Source organism: Plutella xylostella, chromosome 28 (genome assembly GCF_932276165.1).
Source record: "Plutella xylostella chromosome 28, ilPluXylo3.1, whole genome shotgun sequence".
Taxonomy (NCBI): Eukaryota; Metazoa; Arthropoda; class Insecta; order Lepidoptera; family Plutellidae; genus Plutella; species Plutella xylostella.
The window spans coordinates 7837206-7858601 of record NC_064008.1 but is presented as its reverse complement, the minus strand read 5'-3'; the positions used below and the strand labels follow the sequence as shown (position 1 = coordinate 7858601).

Genomic DNA, 21396 nt, shown 5'->3' with positions numbered 1-21396 from the left:
TTTTAATTATTTTGACTTTAGAATGCTCTTATTTTGTATATTCAATAACTTAATTGTTTTTTGCACTATACAACTACCCTACACCACTGAAAATGCCAGAGAAAACATTTTTCTCAATAAACAATCAATTGTTGGTCTATTAAAACCGACATAACTTGTATGGATCTATCAGATATTTGACAGATCAGCAATGCTGCTTATGGATTATTGATTGCTAATTATGCTAGAGTATTTTATTAGAAATAGTATAATGTAACTTACTCATAATTAGTTATGATGTAGAATACGTTATGTAAGGTCATTTTTATTTTGGAAATAAAGCATATTTTACTTTACTTTTACTTTTTGTGTGGGTTAGGTAAATAGCAGGTCATGTAAATTTGTACAAATTACATAAAAGTATCTATGGGATAACTCACATACACCATTTGTTGTAGATACTTTATCTACAACAAATGGTCGACATGATAGCAAATGTTGCCAGTCCAGTTTTTAAAATTTATTAATACCTTATATTGCAACCTACCAAAGGTGAAGGAGCCTAGCTAGTCGCCTCTAGCGAAAACTATCATGCAACTTTTGACAGATGATGTATGCAGATGAAAAAAACGTTATCTTTTATGGTTTTCTAAAATTGTAAAACCTGTACTAGACGCACTGTGCACAAGATTAGCGGGCTACTGGTTCGTGGATCAGATCCGTTACAACACTCCTCGAATTGACGAACTATCTAGTGTCTCGCCACCTCGCCAGGTAGCGTTCTCTTGAGACGAGCTTGTTACGGACCCCTGAATCATATTGAGAGAAATGTACACCCTGTATACATGGTCGAATCTTATCATTGGCCGTAACAAACTAACGTTATACAGGTGGTTTTGAAAAATTGGTATACTAAGCCGAAACCTACATGTGCAGCATGGTATATCTAAGCCCGAAACTGAAATCAGAATTTGGAAATTCGCGAAAAAAAATATTAATTTTCCATAGTAAAAAGTCACGTGACCAAGAAAGTTTCTATGGAAAATGTTTTTTTCAAATTCTGATTTCAGTTTCAGGCTTAGATATACCATGCTGCACATGTAGGTTTCGGCTTAGTATACCCTTTTTGCAACACCCTATAGAATGTTTAACTATAATGTTTTGTCCTTCTCTGTCAAAGAACAATAGATATGCATGTGTTTCAAATAAAGGTCAAATATTATTTTTAGTAAACTTTGTTATTTCAAAATTATGCGTCCATTAATATTATTGATTATAATTACTATTTTTTTACTTTTGGCGTTATTTTTTTAACTATAATAATGCGATGTAAAATTATCGAATAAGAATATTAAAAAAAAACATGCATATTCCCTATTTGGTTATTTGACAGAGAGGGTCAAAACAGTTAAATAAGCTAAAGCGTCCTATAACTTTTCTATGAATAGGGGGATATTTAACACATAGAATAGTCAATTGAACGATGTAGCAGTTGGCATCAGTTATACCTCGTTCAGCTAAGACATAGAACAACGCGGACTCGGTCGTACTAAAATGACTCTTGTGACGTTATGGAGACGTTTTGTGTTTTGCGGTTTTTGAGATAACCCAGAATGAAATGGGGACTACCGTTTTTTTGCTCACCAGTTGGCGCCACTGTCGATTGAGGTCCAGAGGTAAGAGAGCTGTCAAAATTATCAAAGGCGACTTTAAGAAATTGGCGCGAAATAAAGTTTTTAAATTTCATAAATTACTTATAAATTACGAGATAAATACCTAACTAACTATTTTCATATTGTTACTATGCCGCAATGTTGTGCAGTTCCGTTATGTTCGGAAAAAAAAGGAGGACACATGTTTCCAAGGGATAAAACTGTGCTAAAACAGTGGCTTGTGGCGATTCGCAGGAAAAATTATTGTCCGACAAAACATTCTCGTGTTTGTAAAAAACATTTTAACCCCGAGGATTATGTGTTACCCAAAGAACCAAATACAGAAAATCGTAAGTAATTATCTTTCTTATTGATACTGTTTTGTGTAACTTATATAACATTACTTTCATCTCTCGTACCTACCTAATCTTCTGTTCACAAATTTTCAGCTATTCCTAAACTAAAGCCAAAAGTTGTACCTAGTAAATTTTCTTGGAACCAAGAAAGTGAAGAGAGAAAGGAAATGAAAAGACAACGTGCAGAAAGAGCTCACCAACGTCAACAAAAGAAACTGGAAAATGCTACAATTTCTTCAAATATAGAGGAAACCCAACATCAACATGAAGAACATTTTGTAGGTACTTACTTAAATTAAATACCTATTTTTTACCTATGTAAATTCCCTTTACGCTAATACTAACTACCTATTTATATTTTAATAAAAATATTGCAGACTTTTGAAGAAATTAATGAAGAAGTAGAAATTGAAATTGAAAATAAAGATGTCTCACTCCAATGTTCTTTATGCAAATGTAAAGAGAACATAAGTAGCATTCCCCATGTGTCAGTACATGAGAGGAATGGGAACAATACATTGAACATTTTTCGAATTGAAAATCTTAAGGAAAAGCCTGAAATAGTTCAATTTTACACTGGTTTTGACCATTATAACCATTTCATGTTTGTCTTCCAACTTTTTGGTGATGAAGTAAACAATTTAAAATATTATCCATCATGCGAGCCGGCTCGAGGAAAACATGTTTTGACACCATGCAATCAGTTTTATTTAACCCTTATAAAATTGCGAAGAAATATGTGTAATAAAGAACTAGCTATTCATTTTGGAATTAGCAAAAGTTCTGTCAGTAAATACTTTATAACATGGATTAACTATCTTTACTGCAAATTAAAGGATCTTAATGTATGGGTTCCAAAAGAAATAATTTCTCCAAATGTAATGTATCAGAAGAGGAGTGATACCTGTACAGTAATTATAGATTGCACAGAAATAAAAATTGAAAAACCTAAAAATCCAGTTTCTCAACAAGCTACATATTCTAACTACAAATCTGCTAACACACTGAAAGTGTTGATTGGAATTTCTAGTTCTGGATGTGTGACTTTTGTATCCGATGCATATGGAGGATCAATCAGTGATAGAGAGATATTTGAAAAGTGTGGAATAATGAGTCTACTTAAGAAAGGGGACATCATACTTTGTGATCGTGGTTTTCAAATTCAGGATCTAGTATCTCATATGGATGTTACAGTAAACATGCCACAGTACCTAAAAAAGGGCAGCAATCAGTTTGATGCACACCAACTAAGAATATCAAAGAAAATATCATCTGAACGGATCAATGTCGAGCGTATTATAGGTTTAGGGAAAACATTTAATATTCTAAGTAATAAGTTACCATTTAGTTTGGTAGGTCTTGGAGGAAGAATTATATTTGTATGCTTTATGCTTACCAATTTCAGAAAGAACATAATGTAAATCACATCATGAAGCGTCCGTAGTCGAGCTGGCTCCGGTGATCGTAACTGTACACTGAGGTTAAGCAACAACTGGCACGGTCATCCATTGGATGGGTGACCGATTTCAAGTGAAGCGAAAAGCGGGTGACTCGCTTGCGAGTTACGCTTGACTACCCCTTCGGGGATTACAGTAGTGAGGATGTATGTACATAATGTAAATAAGGATTCTGAGGAATGATGTACTTAGGCACTTAATAAATACAATAAAAAGAAAATAATTACACACATATTTAACTTTTATTTATACTTTCCCTTTAAACACACTGCTATACAAAAAAAAAACACATTAGTAATCCACACAATGAATGCTGGTTGAGTTATTAGTTAAAACTAAACAATGTTGTGTTCCTATGGCACCCCAGAGGTGCAGAGGGTCTCCACTAACGTCCGCCACTTCCGCCTATCTTCGGCTGTACTTTTGGCCTCGCTCCAGCTTAGTCCAGCTCCAGCGGCTCGCAGCTCGTTTTCGACGCTTCGGCGCCATGTTTGGACAGGGCGTCCACGGGAGTACTTGCCATTTGGTGGCCTCCAGTCAAAAGCTACATTTGCGGCATTCGTAGCTCCTCTTCGTACAGTGTACCCAATCTATCTCCACTTTCGTTTCGCAATTTCCTAGCCGATGGGAGATTGTCGGCACAGCTTCCATAGATATTCGTTACGTATTGTCTTCGGCCAGAAAACGCGTAGGATCGACCTGATGGACTTATTGGGAAACTAAACAATGGTAGTATTCTATTCTATTCTCTGTGGGGGTGTAAGTACCTGCACCTGGCTCTCTCGAGTGGAACCTTTGTGCATGTCCCCAAGGTCTAAACTGCCTTCCTAAGCTTGGACCATTTCCCACCACGCTGATCCACTGCGGGTTGGTGGGTTCACATATCTAGATGTGCTATATCTAGAGATTCCTCACGATGTTTTCCTTCTCCGTAAGAGCGATGGTATACATTGTAGATAGATAGAATTGTACTTAAGTTAAAAGAACTCATTGCTACATGTCAGCGCCAGGATTTGAACCCGCATCTCTGGCGTGAGAAGCGGGCGCTTACCCGCTTACCAACAATGGTAGTAAGACTAGTAAGGTAAAGTACTATATTCAATTATACATTTTTTTAGCAATAAGAGGTATCATGTATGTATGATAAAAAGCTGTTACTTTTGGTACAATAACTTCTGAAATAAGTTTATCATTTCTATTTACATAAATTCTCTTTTCATCCTTATTTGTCCAGACAAAAAAATCACAAAACTTTCTTCCAGTAACAAGTAACTGTGTTTGAATTTGAAAATAGTAGGGGCTACTTTGTTTCAAGCAGTATTCATTATTAATGAATTCTATGTGCTTATAATTATCCACGCTAATGAACTCATCTTTTATGGAGAATGGACATTTCACTTCCAATACTGTTAGTTCCCCAATTAATCCATCAGGCGAAGCTCCTATGTATGGATATTCATTAGATATCCAAAAGCCACAACTTTGTACCTTATTATATGACATGGACTCATAGGCTTCAACAGCTGTCTTCTCTTTGGAACTCCCCCATTCCGTAGCCTGACTTTTAAATTGCTTGGGAAACAAAATGTCTTCAGCATACTTCACTTGATCTCTCCTGTCAGTAAACTTGCATATGTTGAATACATGAGATCCAGTAACCCGTAGGCTTCGTTCACTATGCCACATTTTATTTAGTGACTGTTGCCGTGTTTGCTGCTCTATCATACTAGCATCTTTAGGAGTAACCTGAAATTAAACATCTAATATTAATAAATGGAAATATTATTAAATTCTGGTCATCTCAAACATAGGTATTAATCTCATTCCAACATAGGTCTCTTCTCGTTAAGCCCTGTTCAAGGTAAATATTTGCTAAGAATTGTTGCTTAATAAGTAAAATTGAATCAATGTTGACACTCATGGAGTGAGAGCTACAACAACATATCTACTATTATCTACCGATATCAATTTAAAGTTGGATATTTACTATTAATATGGGGTTTAGGGATACTGCAGATAATACATAACCAAAGACCTATGTTCATCTATATCATTTAGTAAAAGTGTGTCCTAGGTGAGCATGCAACCCTCATAACACTACTTATAGCAGATGATGCAATCCATAACCTTTCATGCAGAAGTCATATTAGGTAAATATATAAGTATAATATAAGAATGGGATGTAGGTTACTTACAGTAATTCTATTAAGGACATATTGGTCAAGGATGGGTAATTTAAGGTAATCATGGTCATGCGATATTCCATGCAGAGAAGCCACTTGAAACACTCCGCTTATACCAAACCTGTTTTTTTCTGATGAGCAATAGTTAATTACCCTGTTCCTCACAACATCATTCCACTCTACAGCACTGCAAGTGTTGTCAGGGCGTGGATCAAAGCATAAATTTGTTTGCTTGCGTTTTGCTACATTATATTCCTCAACGTCAAATTTTAGATGTTCGGCTTTTATAGGTGATGCATTAAGTTTGCTCTTTTTGGGCTCATGCCATTTCTGTTTATTTTCTGTGGGCGTTTTCTTTATGACCCATTCAGAGTGTTCCCTAAATCTTAAAATTGCATAGCAAACACAAGCTATGTGCTTGCAGACTGCCTGTGGACCTTTACCAGCAGCACACTCACACATGGACTGAACAACATTGCCATTTGTCTTTATAGCAATATTCACAAAGTATGATAATGACTTTGTATTTTCAGAGTGTACCTGTCCTCTATAAAAAAGTACATCATTTTGAATAGATGTCACTAGAGCCATTAGGTATTCATTCATCATCATGTTGTAGCCCTTTCTTTGTACTGCAGCATACTCAGTCATTCCCACATTGTCTGTGTATACTCCTAAAAAGTACGTGGTAATGTTGACAATATCTAGGTCCGGAGTTTCACTTTTACTGTTAACACTGCTATACAAAGCGTCTGAAGGCCACTCAACAGTATACACCGAATCATTTTGTTGTACGATGCTGTCCTCCAAGTTTCCAACAAAGTTACTATTACGGTCATAGTCTTTGAGTCTGTAAAAAGAAAAAACATAACTGTTACCTGGGCAAACAAGCATACACTTCGTAAAAAATTAGTTTGTAAACAGTAAACAAACTAACCTCTGAATTAGCTGCTCTTTGAGACCGCTTATTTTTGCGCCTCTTTTCCTTAATTCAGCTTTCAAAGCGTGCACGTTCATTGACAAATAATCCATATTTGCGATAATTTATCGAAAGTAGATCACTTTTCAGTAGGGAAATGAACGAAAATATAATTTGTTACGAAGCCCGCCAAATTATACCAGTGAAAAGTAAATGTCACTAGACCACAGACGACACCAGCGCCCCTAGCGGCAAATTCACACGCGTTACTCCCCATTGTATAGATTTTGTCTATCGAGTTTATTATTATATGAGTGGTATCAAATGAAAGCAGATTTTAAGAGTTTTGTCGGTTGAAATTTCTTACGAATCTCCTCATAAAAAATTCTGATGTGCGATAGTTTCATGAATGTTTATCGATCCTATGGGAAACTCATTTGCGTTTAGCTAGATCACTGACAAACCTTCACACTGTAGCTTCGAGAGTGTTAGCCTCTTCTGAATATGAGGATTGTCAATACACCCTCAGTTCAATCTTAATTGAATATGCTTGGTCAATGCGGTTGTGTGCACTGAGCTTATATCTTGAATACTTGATTCAGTAGACTTCAATATACAATATGCACTTCAGGCTCCTGTATCAACTGTTCCTTATACAGGATGTTTAAGTTGAAATTGTCTTCGAAACACACGAGTTTAAATTAAAGTTTAAAATATTTAATTCATTTTAAGTCGCATAATTTTTTAAATGCTGAACCGATTTTCATGAAACCTGGCGAAGAACACTTGGGACAACTTTGCCTACGCCCCTTAAAAACAAAATTTACTTCGATTCATACATTTGGGAGCTACGGTACCGCAGACAGACACACACAAAGAGATACGACAACACAGGCATACAAACACCCTAAACTTATAACACCCCGTGGTGATTCTAAAGAACGTTTGCCCTACAAGTTTTGAAAATATGCGTTTTGTACCTATCGATATTAGCAAGAGTCTACTCTTGGTACCTAGGTAATTATAATTAATTAATATTTTTGGGTGTATAAGTGGACCTAAGGATCAAACTGTTTGCACTCAGGGTAGACACTTATCTATTTTGCTGACTCTACCTTTCACATACCAAAGATTAAAATAGAGCCTCTAAACAGCCTCTATACAGGGTGTTGCAAAAAGGATTTGAAAATTCGCGAAAAAAAAATTTCATTTTCCATTGAAAGTTTGTATGTCACGTGACTTTTTCTATGGAAAAAAAAATATTTTTTTCGCGAATTTCCAAATTCTGATTTCAGTTTCGAGCTTAGATATAACATGCTGCACATGTAGGTTTCGGCTTAGAATACCAATTTTGCAACACCCTGTATATAGTTAAATGCCCATACAAATTAGGGTAACACAGTTAACATACCACGATTGCAAGCGATATATTCTTAAGCACGCCGGTTTCCCCGACATTTGGGTAACCAAGCTCTAATGATCCATTTATAAAGGGTACTAAATGATATTTAAACGTATTGCATAACAACCCATACTGATAAAAAGAGAGGTTATACGTTTGAAGTTATAAGTTTCATTTATCTTTGTTTATGTCTGTCGTGAAGGTTTGAAAAGAATTCATTGGTACACGCCCGGATTTGAAAGGCATTTTGAATATAGGCCTCTTGATTAAAAGGACGCATCTATTGAAAAAACAACAAGTACCAATGTACTCCCTTGCGGGGTAGGCAGAGGTGCATTCTATTCTCTGTGGGGATGTAAGTACCTGCACCTGGCTCTCTCGAATGGAACCGTCGTGCATATCCCCAAGGTCTAAACTGCCATCCTAAGCTTGGACCATTTTCCCACCACGCTGGTCCACTGCGGGTCGGTGGGTTCACATATCTAGATTTGCTAGATCTAGATATGCAGGTTTCCTCACGATGTTTTTTCTTCACGGTAAGAGCGATGGTATACATTGTACTTAAGTTAAAAGAACAAAGGTGCATTGCTGCACTCACTTTTCGCCAGTGTAGTCCCAATGTAATAGGGGGCGGGCCTATTGTCATTTTACGGGCACATCCAGGACCCGAGATCAAATATCTGTGTTTCAAAAAATATCTGTCCCAGCCGGGAATCGAACCCGGGTCCTTCGGCTCAGTAGTCAGGGTCACTAACCACTACGCCATTCGGTCGTCATTCTATTGCTATCACTATATTACTATACGGATCTTCGCAGTATTTTATCAAGCCTTAAATAAATAAATAGATACCTATATCGACGGTGGAAAGGCAGAATGTTTGAAGCGCCATGACATAAAATGTTCACCAGAGCGATTTAAAGTTTGAAATTTTCGAAAAAAAATCATATCTCTGTAATTATTCTAGCTATGGATTTAAAAATTAAAATAAGTAAAATTGAAATAGTTTTCTATGTAATTCTGTATATAAAATAAATGTACATATTATATTTACTGTAATAAGGGACATAAGACATAGGCATCTGAAATCTCAGTCAGGTAAAATTGGCTTAAACGACATTAACATTTTAATAAAATACAAGTAAAAACAATTTAAAGACCGAGGAGATTTAACCATCACACCAGCATAATGTTTTATAATAATATATGTTACTTTAAACATTCAATTAGAATGAATTAACCGCCAGACTAAGGCAATTTATATCTAAGATGAATGACTTAAACAATAAATGAACTTATAATTGGACCTCAGAACTCGAGAACAGTTGAACCGATTTTGGTCTAGAAACATTTGTGAAAGTCCGGGGAAGGTATAAAAGGTAAGAAGGGTAGGGTAGCGTAGGGTAGGGTAGGATAGGGTAGGGTAGGGTAAGAGGCGGTACCTGCGGGCCAGCTAGATTGAAAACAAAAAATTCATAATACGAAAAATAAATATATAATAAATATACATTTTGTATACCAAGTCGGGCAAAGAAGCGGCACGGCCGTAGCATTCTTTTCTCGAGGCATTATTTTATTATAAACTTTATTAACGTATTGTTCACCGCGAAATCACTTTGAGATTGAGATCCAAGTGGATAAGTTTTACTTATTCATTCATTAATAATGATAATCCAACCGACATTAAATTTCTTCGTCCATCTCTATGCCACCATTCAGTCATCGCCTTTGTCCACCTTCCATCCTGCCTACGAGCTAAGTGTCCTGCCGACTCCTATTTCAGTTCAGTGACCTGCAAACCGACGCCGAAGACTTTTGTCTTTTGGCGAATTACCACGCTGGGAATACGGTCTGTAAGCGAAATGCTTAACATGGATCGCTCTCTGTGCAACTCTGATTCGGTGCACAGTTTCCTTTATCGGCACCGTATGTTAGTGTGGGCAAGACACATTAGCAATTATCAATCCATAAGCAGCGTCGCTCGCTTTAAACTCATACAAGATACGCTAGATTTGATAAGCAAGCGACGATGCTTTAGGATTATTAATGGCTAATGTTTAGTGGTGGTAACCCCAAAGGACTATCACAATGTGAGTTGGGTCTCACCTGACAGCCGGACCGAGAACCAAATCGACCGACGATTAGTCGAAAATGGAGACACTTCTGGATGTTAGGAATAAGAGGGTTGCTGATGTCAATAAGAAGATAGCGATAGTTTAGGAGCAGGCCAAAAGATCTGCCAAAGGTGTCGTGTAATTTAGCTGCAGGACCCACAAGTTAGAAGATAACTTAGTATCCAGATCGACAACAAATACCATCTACTAAGTCTGGACGAGGTCTCATTCAAAGATCACAGGTCTGGCATCAAAGACGTATTGTTAAAAATTTGCGAAGAAATAGTAAGGCACAAGGAACACTTAAAGAATGAATGGATGTCTAAAGAAACATGGGATATGATCAACCATCAAGGAAGACTTAACGTCGAACTAGACGACCATTCTCCAAGAAGCACTTGCGTAAGTATTTTCTTTGTGAACTTAATATCAAATCATCATCAGATGAAACCACAACCATCGGCTGCCATAGGAAACATGAGGGATCTATACAAAGCATCTTGAAGAACATTGCAACAAAACCCATGATATCTCCTTGTTACTATGGAAGACTGGCTTTCAAGATGGTATGGCCACATTGCCAAAGTTTTTAAAGATTGTAACCACAACCTGAGGAGTTGGATGCAGATGCAAATATACCAGGAGCATCTTGTATCTTGATGCATAATCGTAATCATTATGATTAATAAAATCGGCAGGTCGCTAAGGCTAGTCAGAGGCCTTCGGGCGGCTTGAAAACGTCTGACAGTTGGGTTGCCCACTTACCCGACAACTCTCTCAGCACAAGATTGCTTGTGTTGGGGCCCACCAACCCGCGCTAGGCCAGCGTGGTAGACTAGGTCTAAACCATTCCTTCATTGAAAGGAGACCCGTGCCCCAGCAGTGGGGACGTAATGGGTCGTGATGATGATTAATGATGTGATTTATGACTATCCTGCATCTTGACAGAAATTTAAATATCCAACCCCCAAATAAGACGAATTGATACGGACCATACGATCGCTGAAGAGTGGCAAAGTACCAGGGAACGATGGATTTCCTACGGAGGCATAAAAAGGATATATACAATATACCAGATATTGCACTCTTCAGCGATGGAGGATGATGAAGTGAAGTTTGAGTAAAAGTTAATTTAATTCATGTCCAACTTTTTCCGATAAGGTTTGCTTTTCGTTAAAATACTTTATTCTGAAAATACACATACAAACAGGTCGTGGTACTCGTGGTCTTCTATTTCGTGTAATTACCAAACAATTATCAAAATCGGTTAAGTTGATCCAGAGTTTTGCGCTTGGGAACACATTTTTGGTTAGATTTTTATACAGATAAGAAATCCTGTTTATGACTAGATTTCGATATAAATTATTTAAGAATAAGTTTATTTTGGAGGTATAATTTTCATTTTGTATAAAAAGTAATGTCATGTTAATAAAATACAAATATTTTACATTAAGAACCATATTGACATAGAAAAATATTTAATAAAATATATATATTTGGTTGGATCCTTTAAGAGAAACGTTAAAATTCCCTACTTGCATAGAAACAGCAATTTAGGAGAAAGGATCCAAGTGCATATTTTTTTTTATTAATAACACAATAAATATTAATTATAGCAACACTATTATTTAGAACCTGTGTAAAGTAATATATAATAGATATTATATTACAGTAATAAATAGATGTCATAATTTATTGTAGTTATCTGGTGATATAATAAAAAAAAAAGTTTTATACTGGCGAACGAATCTGAGTTTGTACCTACGAAATTACGCTGCGCACGCGGCTCCTACTGTCGCATAGACGCCAGCCCTCTCCCAATGAATATCCCGGCGGGGTACTGAAACGACACCTTTCCAACCGGTCCTATTTATATTATTGGCGTTTTCACGGAATATCCGTCTGGATATAACAGCTTAAACACCATAAACCGCTTCATTGCGATTCTTTTGAATTGTGTTATATCACTTATATCAATTATCTACAAATCGCAAAAAACCGCTTAAGTGCCAATTGTACCAATAAACAGATTTAGGTAAAGTTGTATTAACCGCCAAACGCCGCGAGTAAGGCTGACCGGTAAAATGGTTAAAGCGCCAGTGAGGCTTAAATTACAATTACGTAAAATATATTAAGTGCTTGTATGTTATTTTTGACAAGAAGGCATTTAGTTTTATATCCATTATGTTTTATTTCTTAATCAGGTAGGTCGCTTAAGTAACTAATGATGCAAATTCACATTCATTCAAAATGAATGAAGTCACAGTGTTTTACTGTTTTAGTAAGGGTAAAATGTTTTATATAACTTTATTATTGATCATGTATGTTTGAACATACAAATGACTTAAAAAGTGGCTCTTAATACAAGAAAAAAATATTAAGATTTCCAAAATCACCGATGTCTTAAGCGCCAAAAAAGTGCTCAGATCGAAACGAGACCCGCACCATTCGAAAGAGAAAAATCAGGCGATTCCAACGGTGTATATAACTCATATTCGCCAAAAGTGGCGGATAAAACATTCTGCCTTTCTACCGTCGATATGTACTTTGTATCTTTAGTAGGTGTATTACGCTCACGATTAATAAAAAAGTTCCAGTTACAAAATGACGACGGCAAAGGGCCCCCATTTTTAAAACATTTAAATTAAAAATGATTTACATTTTAGTTGGTAATATTCTGATGCTGTTAAATGTACCTAATTCATTATAGCAGACGAGACGGTGCGGCGTGAATAAACTAGCTTATCCGTTAAGGAGTAATTTAGTGGTATTTTCATTTATCTTTGTACCTATTATATTCTATTCTATTCAGAGAGGGAGGCGAAGTTCCTGTACGTGGCTCTCTTGAGTGGAACCTTGCTTTGTACCTACATATACAGGGTGTTGCAAAAAGGGTACAGAATTTCAAAATTCTGTACCCTTTCTGTACCCTCTTTTACTCCATAGTAAAAAGTCACGTGACCAACATAGTTTCTATGGTTTTTTTTTGCGAATTTCAGTTTCAGGCTTAGATATACCATGCTGCACATGTAGGTTTCGGCCTGGTATACCCTTTTTGCAACATCCTGTATAGTAGGTATTATATTGATGCGTCACTGCCGGGACTAGTTTAATTGTAAACGTACAAACTGACAGCGCACTCCAATCAGTGCTGTTAATAAATCTGTCACGGATTAATAGACTATGGACGTTTGCATGTACTGGGCAAGAGAGGTGTAGCGTTGGCAACGAAATTGTATTATTTCAGTGTTAATTTACATTTATGTAAAGCGTCTAGAGAGACTTTTCTCTCTCCTTAAAACAAATCGCAACCTGTCATTTTCCATCTAGACCTCAAACATACGCGAAGTTTTCGATGGTCTTTCTATGAATAAGGTAAAAATATGTGCTTTTCTACTGTATTTTGTTGTATGTTAACCCCAAATTAATGAAACAAACTTGTCAGTTCACAAGAGGCTTGGAAGATCATCGTGACACTCGAATTTCGACTCTTTATGTTTGATAGAAAGTGAAAATTCGAGTAAAACGATGGCGCTTTCAACCCTCTTGTAAACTGACGGTTAATTTTATGAATTCACGAGTGAATCTTAAAATGTGTATATTTTGTACCTACTGATTTTATTTTGTGGACCGTACTTAAACATGACATATACCTAAATACCTACATAATATTGACAATTTGGCATGTGTAACAAATTGCTAAGCCAGTATGTACAGGCTAGCTCTAGGTCTAAGATTATGTTCTATCAAACGCTAGCCAAGTGTATAATGTTATATCGAAACGAGATCATGTACGTCCATCGAGCTATAATCCTCCAAAATTGAAACTCAATAGAAACTATTTCTGATGATGCCAAAAAATAGTCGTGAAATAGTCATAAATAGTCGTGCTTTCCAAAAAAATAGTCGTATCATACTTTCGGAGTTAGAGCTATACTTTATGGAGGATTATAGCTGGAGGTCTCCAGCTATAATCCTCCAGCCTCTGCAGAACAAACGGTAAGGCCTATCGACTTGGTTAAGGTCTCAAAAAATAGTCGTGAAATAGTCGTAATAACATGCCAAATTTCAGAAATAGTCGTCAAAAGATAGCAAAGATATAAAGGTACTTTGCTGCAGCCCTGGTGGAGGATTATAGCTGGAGGTTTTGAAAATATCGAATATCTTTGGAACTACTATGACTATCGGTTTGAATTATGTCTCAAAAAATAGTCGTGAAATAGTCGCTTCTATTTATTATAATTTTAAGCTTGATAAAAGCTGTTAAATACCTAATTATATCAAATTCTTCATACAAATCAAAGTGGACGAGAATGCCAAAGCAAGCCAGTACACAAAAATAATAGCACCGTAGCATTGAAGTACTCATGTCGAATTTATCTATAAATCATTTATTTCGTCATACTTTGCATCAATAGTATCTAAACTAATCTTGGGTATGACATTTTATTGCTTTTGCTCTTAGCCTTTACCTTACTGTGTACAGAGAAAACGTATGCCTATACACGCACACATTTATCTCTGTTATCTTGACAAACGATAGCGATGACGACTACGGCGATGTAGTACCTAGGTCAGTTATTGTCATCCCTTACTATTCCGTGATCAGACAAATATTGCTATCCTTGTCTCCTTTCTAACCGGCATGCATCGCACGCATAGAACGCGTGAGCGACCGCATAACATCTTGACAAGCTATAGCAAACCGGTATTTATTACGTCCCTTATGTGACCGCCGCCGCGCGCCGCCACCGGTGAAGTTGGGGTTAGTATTTTGCATGTTTTGTTTGATAATTTGTTTACAGTTTAGTGCAAACTATGGTCACGATCGGTGTTATTGTTGGTTGTTAAAATATTGTGAGTGCTCTATACGCAAATGAATATTCAAGATGTTATATTCTAAAAGATATTAGTGGATGCAGATAAGAGTGTTTAGTGAGTGCTATGTTTGAATATTGCAAGTAAGTATCCTTTTTAATACTCAATATCAAAGCAAGCCATCCCATTTTGTTATGCTCAGCTAATTTATTAACATGATTTTTTATTGAAGTAACGTAGCCAAATTATTTTTTTAATATCTATGCTTAATATGTATGGGGATTGTTATTAATTTAGCAATTTTACACTATGAGCGAGTAAATTGTGCATACATGCAATCAAGGCATTCATGTACATATCTTAGTAGATACGAAAATAAAGTTAAATGTGGATATTTACCCCTCAATAGCAAAAAAAGGCGTTATTGTTTGTATTTCTGAATGAAACTAGGCAAATAAATATATGTATTAAAAAAAAATGTGTAACCTACCTATAAGCCTACCCATTATTATTTCAGGTGAAAACACAGCCTCTCGATGTAATGCGCCGATAAATTATCATGACTCCATTGATGTAATGCACTTAAAAACTGCAATGGCTCCGAATACATGATTACCAGATAACAAATCCTGGGTAAGAATTTATCACTATTTTCATATGGTATTGTGCTTATGCTAGGCCTATACAGTGTTGTGGTGCAAATGAGTTTATTTATTTATTTACTTTATTTGGACAAACAACAGTAATAAACTTAGCAAAACATAAATTACAAACACAAAATACATAATAAGCTTACTACCTTAAACGTTTATCACTAAAACATATATTAATAAAAACTTATGTGATACTAATACTTTTTTGTTCAGTAAAATTATTCAGTCTACCTTACTTAAAATGAGGTTATTTATTACCTTTTTGAAACTATATTTTTGGCTATGAAATATGTCTATAGACAGGAAGCTCTCATTGTGTGACTGGCAAATTCGATGTAGCGGCGCCCTGACACCAGAGTTGGTTCGAGTTGGGTTCACATAAAACAGTTTGCAAGGACGGCGTGGCGTTGTCGTGTGTGGGACGAGGTATTTAATTTCTTCTACAAGCTCCGGACAATCAAAATGGTTGTTGCATATACTAAATAGAAAAAGTTCTTCCGTTATTATGCGTCTAGAGGCCAAACTAGGTACATTATAAAGTGACATAAGCTTTTCGTAAGACAACTTGCTTTGTGTCAGTCTGAAATGTATTGATTTGAGGGCTTTCTTTTGTATGTTCTCAAGTTTTTCAGTGTAAACGGCATATAAGGGATTCCATATGATGGAAGCATACTCTAGTTGAGATCTAACCAAGGTTTTATAAAGCGTCATATATGTATTTTTTTTATTAAAATGTTTACTAACCCTTAGTATAAAACCGAGCATCTGATATGCTTTCGTACAAATTTTCTCTATATGGTCGTGGAAAATGAGTTTTTCATCGAACAGAACGCCCAAATCCCGAATTGCGGTTACTCTCTCCATTGCTTGGCCACCGATGTTGTATGGTTGGAGTATCTTGTTTTTTTTACGCGTAAAAGTGATTTGTTTGCATTTATTATGCGCTAGATAGAGTTTGTTAGCTAGACAGAACTCGTGAAACCTGTTAAGGTCTTCTTGCAAACTAATACAATCCTCATGACAGTTAATTCTTTTAAAGATTTTCAGGTCATCTGCGAACATAAGGATCTGACAATGTTGGAAGCATTGGTTTACCCTATTAATAAAAAGTATATATTGCAGAGGTCCTAAAATTGAGCCTTGAATTACACCAGAAGATACTAATCTTCTTTCGGAATGAAATCCATTGATTGTCACCATCTGGAATCGGTCCCGTAAATAAGACCCGAACCACTTAAGAAGGTTACCCGTTATGCCATTGTATGCTAGTTGCTCGAGTAACAAAACATGATCCACTTTGTCGAAGGCTTTTTGGAAATCCGTGTATATCACATCCACTTGAACTCCCTCATCCATGGCCTTAAAAAGAAAGTTTGAGTATAGAGCTAAGTTAGTTATTGTGGACTTGTCTTTCGTGAATCCGTGCTGTTGTTTAGCAATAATTCGTCTTACTTGTGTGTAAACAGATTCATGAACTAGTGACTCGAAAATCTTTGGAATTATAGAGAGGACAGATATGGGTCTATAATAGGTGATATCATTGCGAGAACCAGATTTGTGTAAAGGTGTGACGTACGCTAGTTTCCAGAATTCCGGGAAGCAGCCTTCTTGTACACTGCGGTTAAATATTATGTAGAGAGGATCGACTAAAAGGTCGGCAGTGTTTTTCAAAAATATTGGACTTATTTTATCTGGACCGGGCCCTTTAGATACATCCAGAGTTAAAAGCTTTCTCTTAATTCGGTATTTACTAATATGAAGATTGGAGATATTTTTACAAGTAAATTGGCTGTTATAACTTTATCAGTTGATAAAGTTATAACAGCCAATTTACTTGTCAAAACTCATTTGTACCTATCAGCTACAAGCGACAAAAACGTGTTTCTGAACTAAATACCTATGTAAGTAATTCACACCCTGTGAAATTTCATACAAGTTTCAAACGCACCGTCCGACTAAACCGGTTTTGGACAAAAGCCAAATTGTTTTCTCAGCTATCTCTTTCGCTCAAAAACAATAGAGGTCGGTTATGGGACATATATATTGAAAAAGGCGAATACACTAATGAACAGTATTTCTACTCTACCCTTTTCGCACAAAAGTTCGCAGTTTCAAGTAATTGTTGCAATAAGTTACTGATAAGAAATTTTACTCCACTGTTTGCTGTGGTCTCCAAATGACAATAAATTACCAAACAAATAGTCTAGGTGAAATAACCTTATTACTACTCGTATCTACCTACTCGTATATCATATAGGTAAATATGTATATAATATTAAAAAAAAAACAAATATTTTTATTAATAAGACGTTAATTTGCCTTATTTTTTTTCAGCGCAGCTTACGTGTGTTCTTTAATAACGTCGCAAGCTACAGTGGCTGTTGATAATTTTTGCAAGTTCTACACCTACAGGATTCAGTTATCTGGGCATTATAGATACCCTATAATCACCTACGAAGTTATTTAGGTATATTTATTAAAACCATTATACAAGGTGTGGCAAAAAGGGTATACTAAGCTGAAAGCTACATGTGCAGCATGGTATATCTAAGCCCGAAACTGACAACAGAATTTAAATATTCGCGAAAAAAATATATCATTTTTCATAGAAACTTAGTTGGTCACGTGACTTTTTACTATGGAGAATAAAAATAATTAAATCCTAATCTACCTAAAGATTGTTTAATGAATTCAAATTCAAATTCAAATGATTTAATCGACGTAAAATTTTACAATTATTTGTCGATAGTCATCTACCACCATTTCACAAAGGCCCCGTCATTGAGAAGGAAAGAAATGGCGAAAGAAACTCCTCGAGCATCTTTTCAACTTTTTCCTTATAATCTATTACAATTTTTACTTATATCTAGTACCTACAATTTTACTTAAGTACCTATATCCATTTCATTTTTTCAATAGCCTTAGCTGAGGTGGACAAGACCACGCGTTTTTGTCGTTTAAATAATCATTTATACTATAGTAAGCTTTACTACATAATGTAGCTTTAACATAATTCTTAAATTTTTGCTCTGTAAGGGTTATTGCTTCATTTGATAATTTATTATAAAAACGTATACAGTTCCCCATGAATGATGTGTTTGTTTTCGAAAGTCTGAGTGTGGGGAAAAGCAACTTATTTTTGTTTCTGGTCTCAATACCGTGAGTGGCTCCTACTTTACTAAATGAATTTAAGTTTTTACGAACATACATAATATTTTCATAGATATATTGGCATGGAACAGTTAGTATACCTATTTCCTTAAACGTATCTCTTAATGAAATTCTAGACCCTAATACATATATGGCTCGAATTGCTCGTTTTTGCAAAACAAAGATTTGATTAATGTCAGCCGCTCGTCCCCACAATAGAATTCCGTAAGACATAACACTATGAAAATAACTAAAATACACAAGCCTGGCTGTATCTACATCTGTTAACTGTCTAATGGTTCTAACCGCATAAGCTGCAGAACTCAATCTACCACTTATCCTCTCAATACGGGGTCCCCATTGCAACTTTGAGTCAATTGTAATACCCAGGAATACCGTTTCATTTACTAACTCTAGCTTATCGTTATTCAATGTCAAATATGTCTCTACTTGTCTTACATTAGGCAAAGTGAATTTAATACATTTTGTTTTCTTGGAGTTAAGAGCTAAATTATTTACAGTGAACCAATTAGCAACTATGGAAAGAGTACTGTTTGCATTGTCAAAATTGACTTCTTGTCGCTTCAACTTAAATATAAGTGAAGTATCATCAGCAAACAGTACTATCTCACATAATTTATCTACCAAAAACGGTAAATCGTTAACATATACAAGAAACAAGAATGGTCCTAAAATCGAGCCTTGGGGAACACCCATACTGACAGGACAGCCAGCCGAACGCACTCCATGAATAACTTAAGTATAAATAAAAGTACTTTCGGCCTGTGATTGTAATTAAATGAGTTATATTTCATTATGACAATAACCGTGATTATACTTACCTAAACCTACTAATGAACAATCTGTGATTACTTCAACTTAAGCTTATTATGATATAGGGCTAGAAAATAATTATCTTTTAATAGTGAAATAATTACATATTTAAGTTCATACCATGTTTTTTTATTGAACTACGTCAATATAATATTATTACTTAGCAATAAAATAACTGTCATTATTTTAAATTAAACTAAATATGTTTATAGGTAATAGTCAAATAATACTGAGATAATTGTATGAAACCTAATCTACCTAAAGATTGTTTAATGAATAACTTAAGTATAAATAAATGAACATTCGGCCGGTGATTGTAATTAAATGAGTTATATTTCAAACACCGTATTTTATTCTTATCGCTTGAGTGCTACCCTGTACTGCGTCTTCAATAAAACTAATCCCAATTTCACCGGCGGAGGTGGCGGCCACATCAACGCTAATAAAAAAACAAGACAGCACTATTTGTGTGATCCCGGGATAGTAAGGGACGTAATAAATACCGCTTTGCTATCGCTTGTCAAGATGCAACCGATGACACGTTCGTTCACGCGTTCTATGCGTGCGATGCATGCCGGTTAGAAAGGAGACAAGGATAGCAATATTTGTCTGATCACGGAATAGTAAGGGATGACAATAACTGACCTAGGTACTACATCGCCGTAGTCGTCATCGCTATCGTTTGTCAAGATAACAGAGATAAATGTGTGCGTGTATAGGCATACGTTTTCTCTGTACACAGTAAGGTAAAGGCTAAGAGCAAAAGCAATAAAATGTCATAAGTACCCAAGATTAGTTTAGATACTATTGATGCAAAGTATGACGAAATAAATGATTTATAGATAAATTCGACATGAGTACTTCAATGCTACGGTGCTATTATTTTTGTGTACTGGCTTGCTTTGGCATTCTCGTCCACTTTGATTTGTATGAAGAATTTGATATAATTATTTAACAGCTTTTATCAAGCTTAAAATTATAATAAATAGAAGCGACTATTTCACGACTATTTTTTGAGACATAATTCAAACCGATAGTCACCCAAGTAACATTTTTGGTTTTAGAAAGGTTTTGAAAAGGTTCTAGAACCTTTGTATGGAAATCTACTCGTAAGTCTTAGAAGGCTCAATAACCTTATATTAACCTTATATTAACCTCCTGAGTGCAAAAAGGGCCCACGTTTTAGAACCTTTCTGAGAGCTACAGCAAAACCTATAGCTCAAACCCAGAACCTTTTGAACTAATAACACAGAACCTAAATATAACCTTCACAACCTTAATTTAACTTTAATCTAACCTTGGAAGACAGCTTTTAAGTTCTAAATTAGTCGTGGATGTAACTCTATAATGCCTTTCCAGGACTTTTGGGTTTTAAAATGTTTCTGTGTAAGATTTTTGCACAGAAAATCAATGCTATATAATAATAATGGCGCTATTACCTGACACTTTCCAAGATTCAAAATGGCTAACTTGTAAGATGGTTTTCATACAAAATAATAAGTAAGTAGTTAGGCTGAAGTCAGGAAATATGAAAACCTTGTGCGACTAGCACTTCATTGTGATACTTTAGGATAATAGTTCTGTATAAGTGACGGGCCTTCTGTAAATAATAAATTTGAAGATATTTTAATTAAAATAAATAGATAAAATTTTATGTTTGGTGGAAAGTTATATTATAAATAAAAGTACTGTTTATATAAAAACACATATATTTGAAATGGTATAGCACACGCTACTGAATTTTGCCCTAATTAATTAAAATGTATCTTTTTTGTAATGTTTTTTTTTATTTAAGTGAAAAAATATGGCGGACGTTAGGAAATTACCAAAAAGCATTAAACATATTTTGAAGATGCCTTTAAAGCTTTAAAATATTCTTGA

General features: G+C 35.5%; 1 protein-coding gene and 1 long non-coding RNA gene across 2 annotated transcripts; one reads left to right on the top strand and one right to left on the bottom strand.

Annotated features, from left to right (window-relative positions):
• Positions 1 to 4395: 4395 nt before the first annotated feature.
• LOC125490849 lies at positions 4396 to 6820 on the bottom strand. Its single transcript, XM_048631217.1, has 2 exons — positions 5640 to 6820; positions 4396 to 5190 (listed from the first exon to the last, which is right to left on the bottom strand). Exons 1-2 carry the CDS (start codon positions 6519 to 6521, stop codon positions 4543 to 4545), a joined length of 1530 nt encoding a protein of 509 aa, XP_048487174.1. The 5' UTR covers positions 6522 to 6820; the 3' UTR covers positions 4396 to 4542.
• Positions 6821 to 14595: 7775 nt separating this feature from the next.
• LOC125490851 lies at positions 14596 to 18090 on the top strand. The gene is made up of 3 exons (XR_007267926.1): positions 14596 to 15021; positions 15396 to 15511; positions 17866 to 18090. It is a non-coding gene; the product is annotated as an uncharacterized LOC125490851 (long non-coding RNA).
• The last annotated feature ends 3306 nt before the right edge of the window (positions 18091 to 21396 follow it).

Coding starts and splice junctions, on each gene's coding strand:
- LOC125490849 (XM_048631217.1), bottom strand. CDS start 6,521: ATGCTTGTTTGCCCAGGTAACAGTTATGTTTTTTCTTTTTACAGACTC. Junction 5,191..5,639: donor ATGTCCTTAATAGAATTACT/GTAAGTAACCTA, acceptor GTTTAATTTCAG/GTTACTCCTAAAGATGCTAG.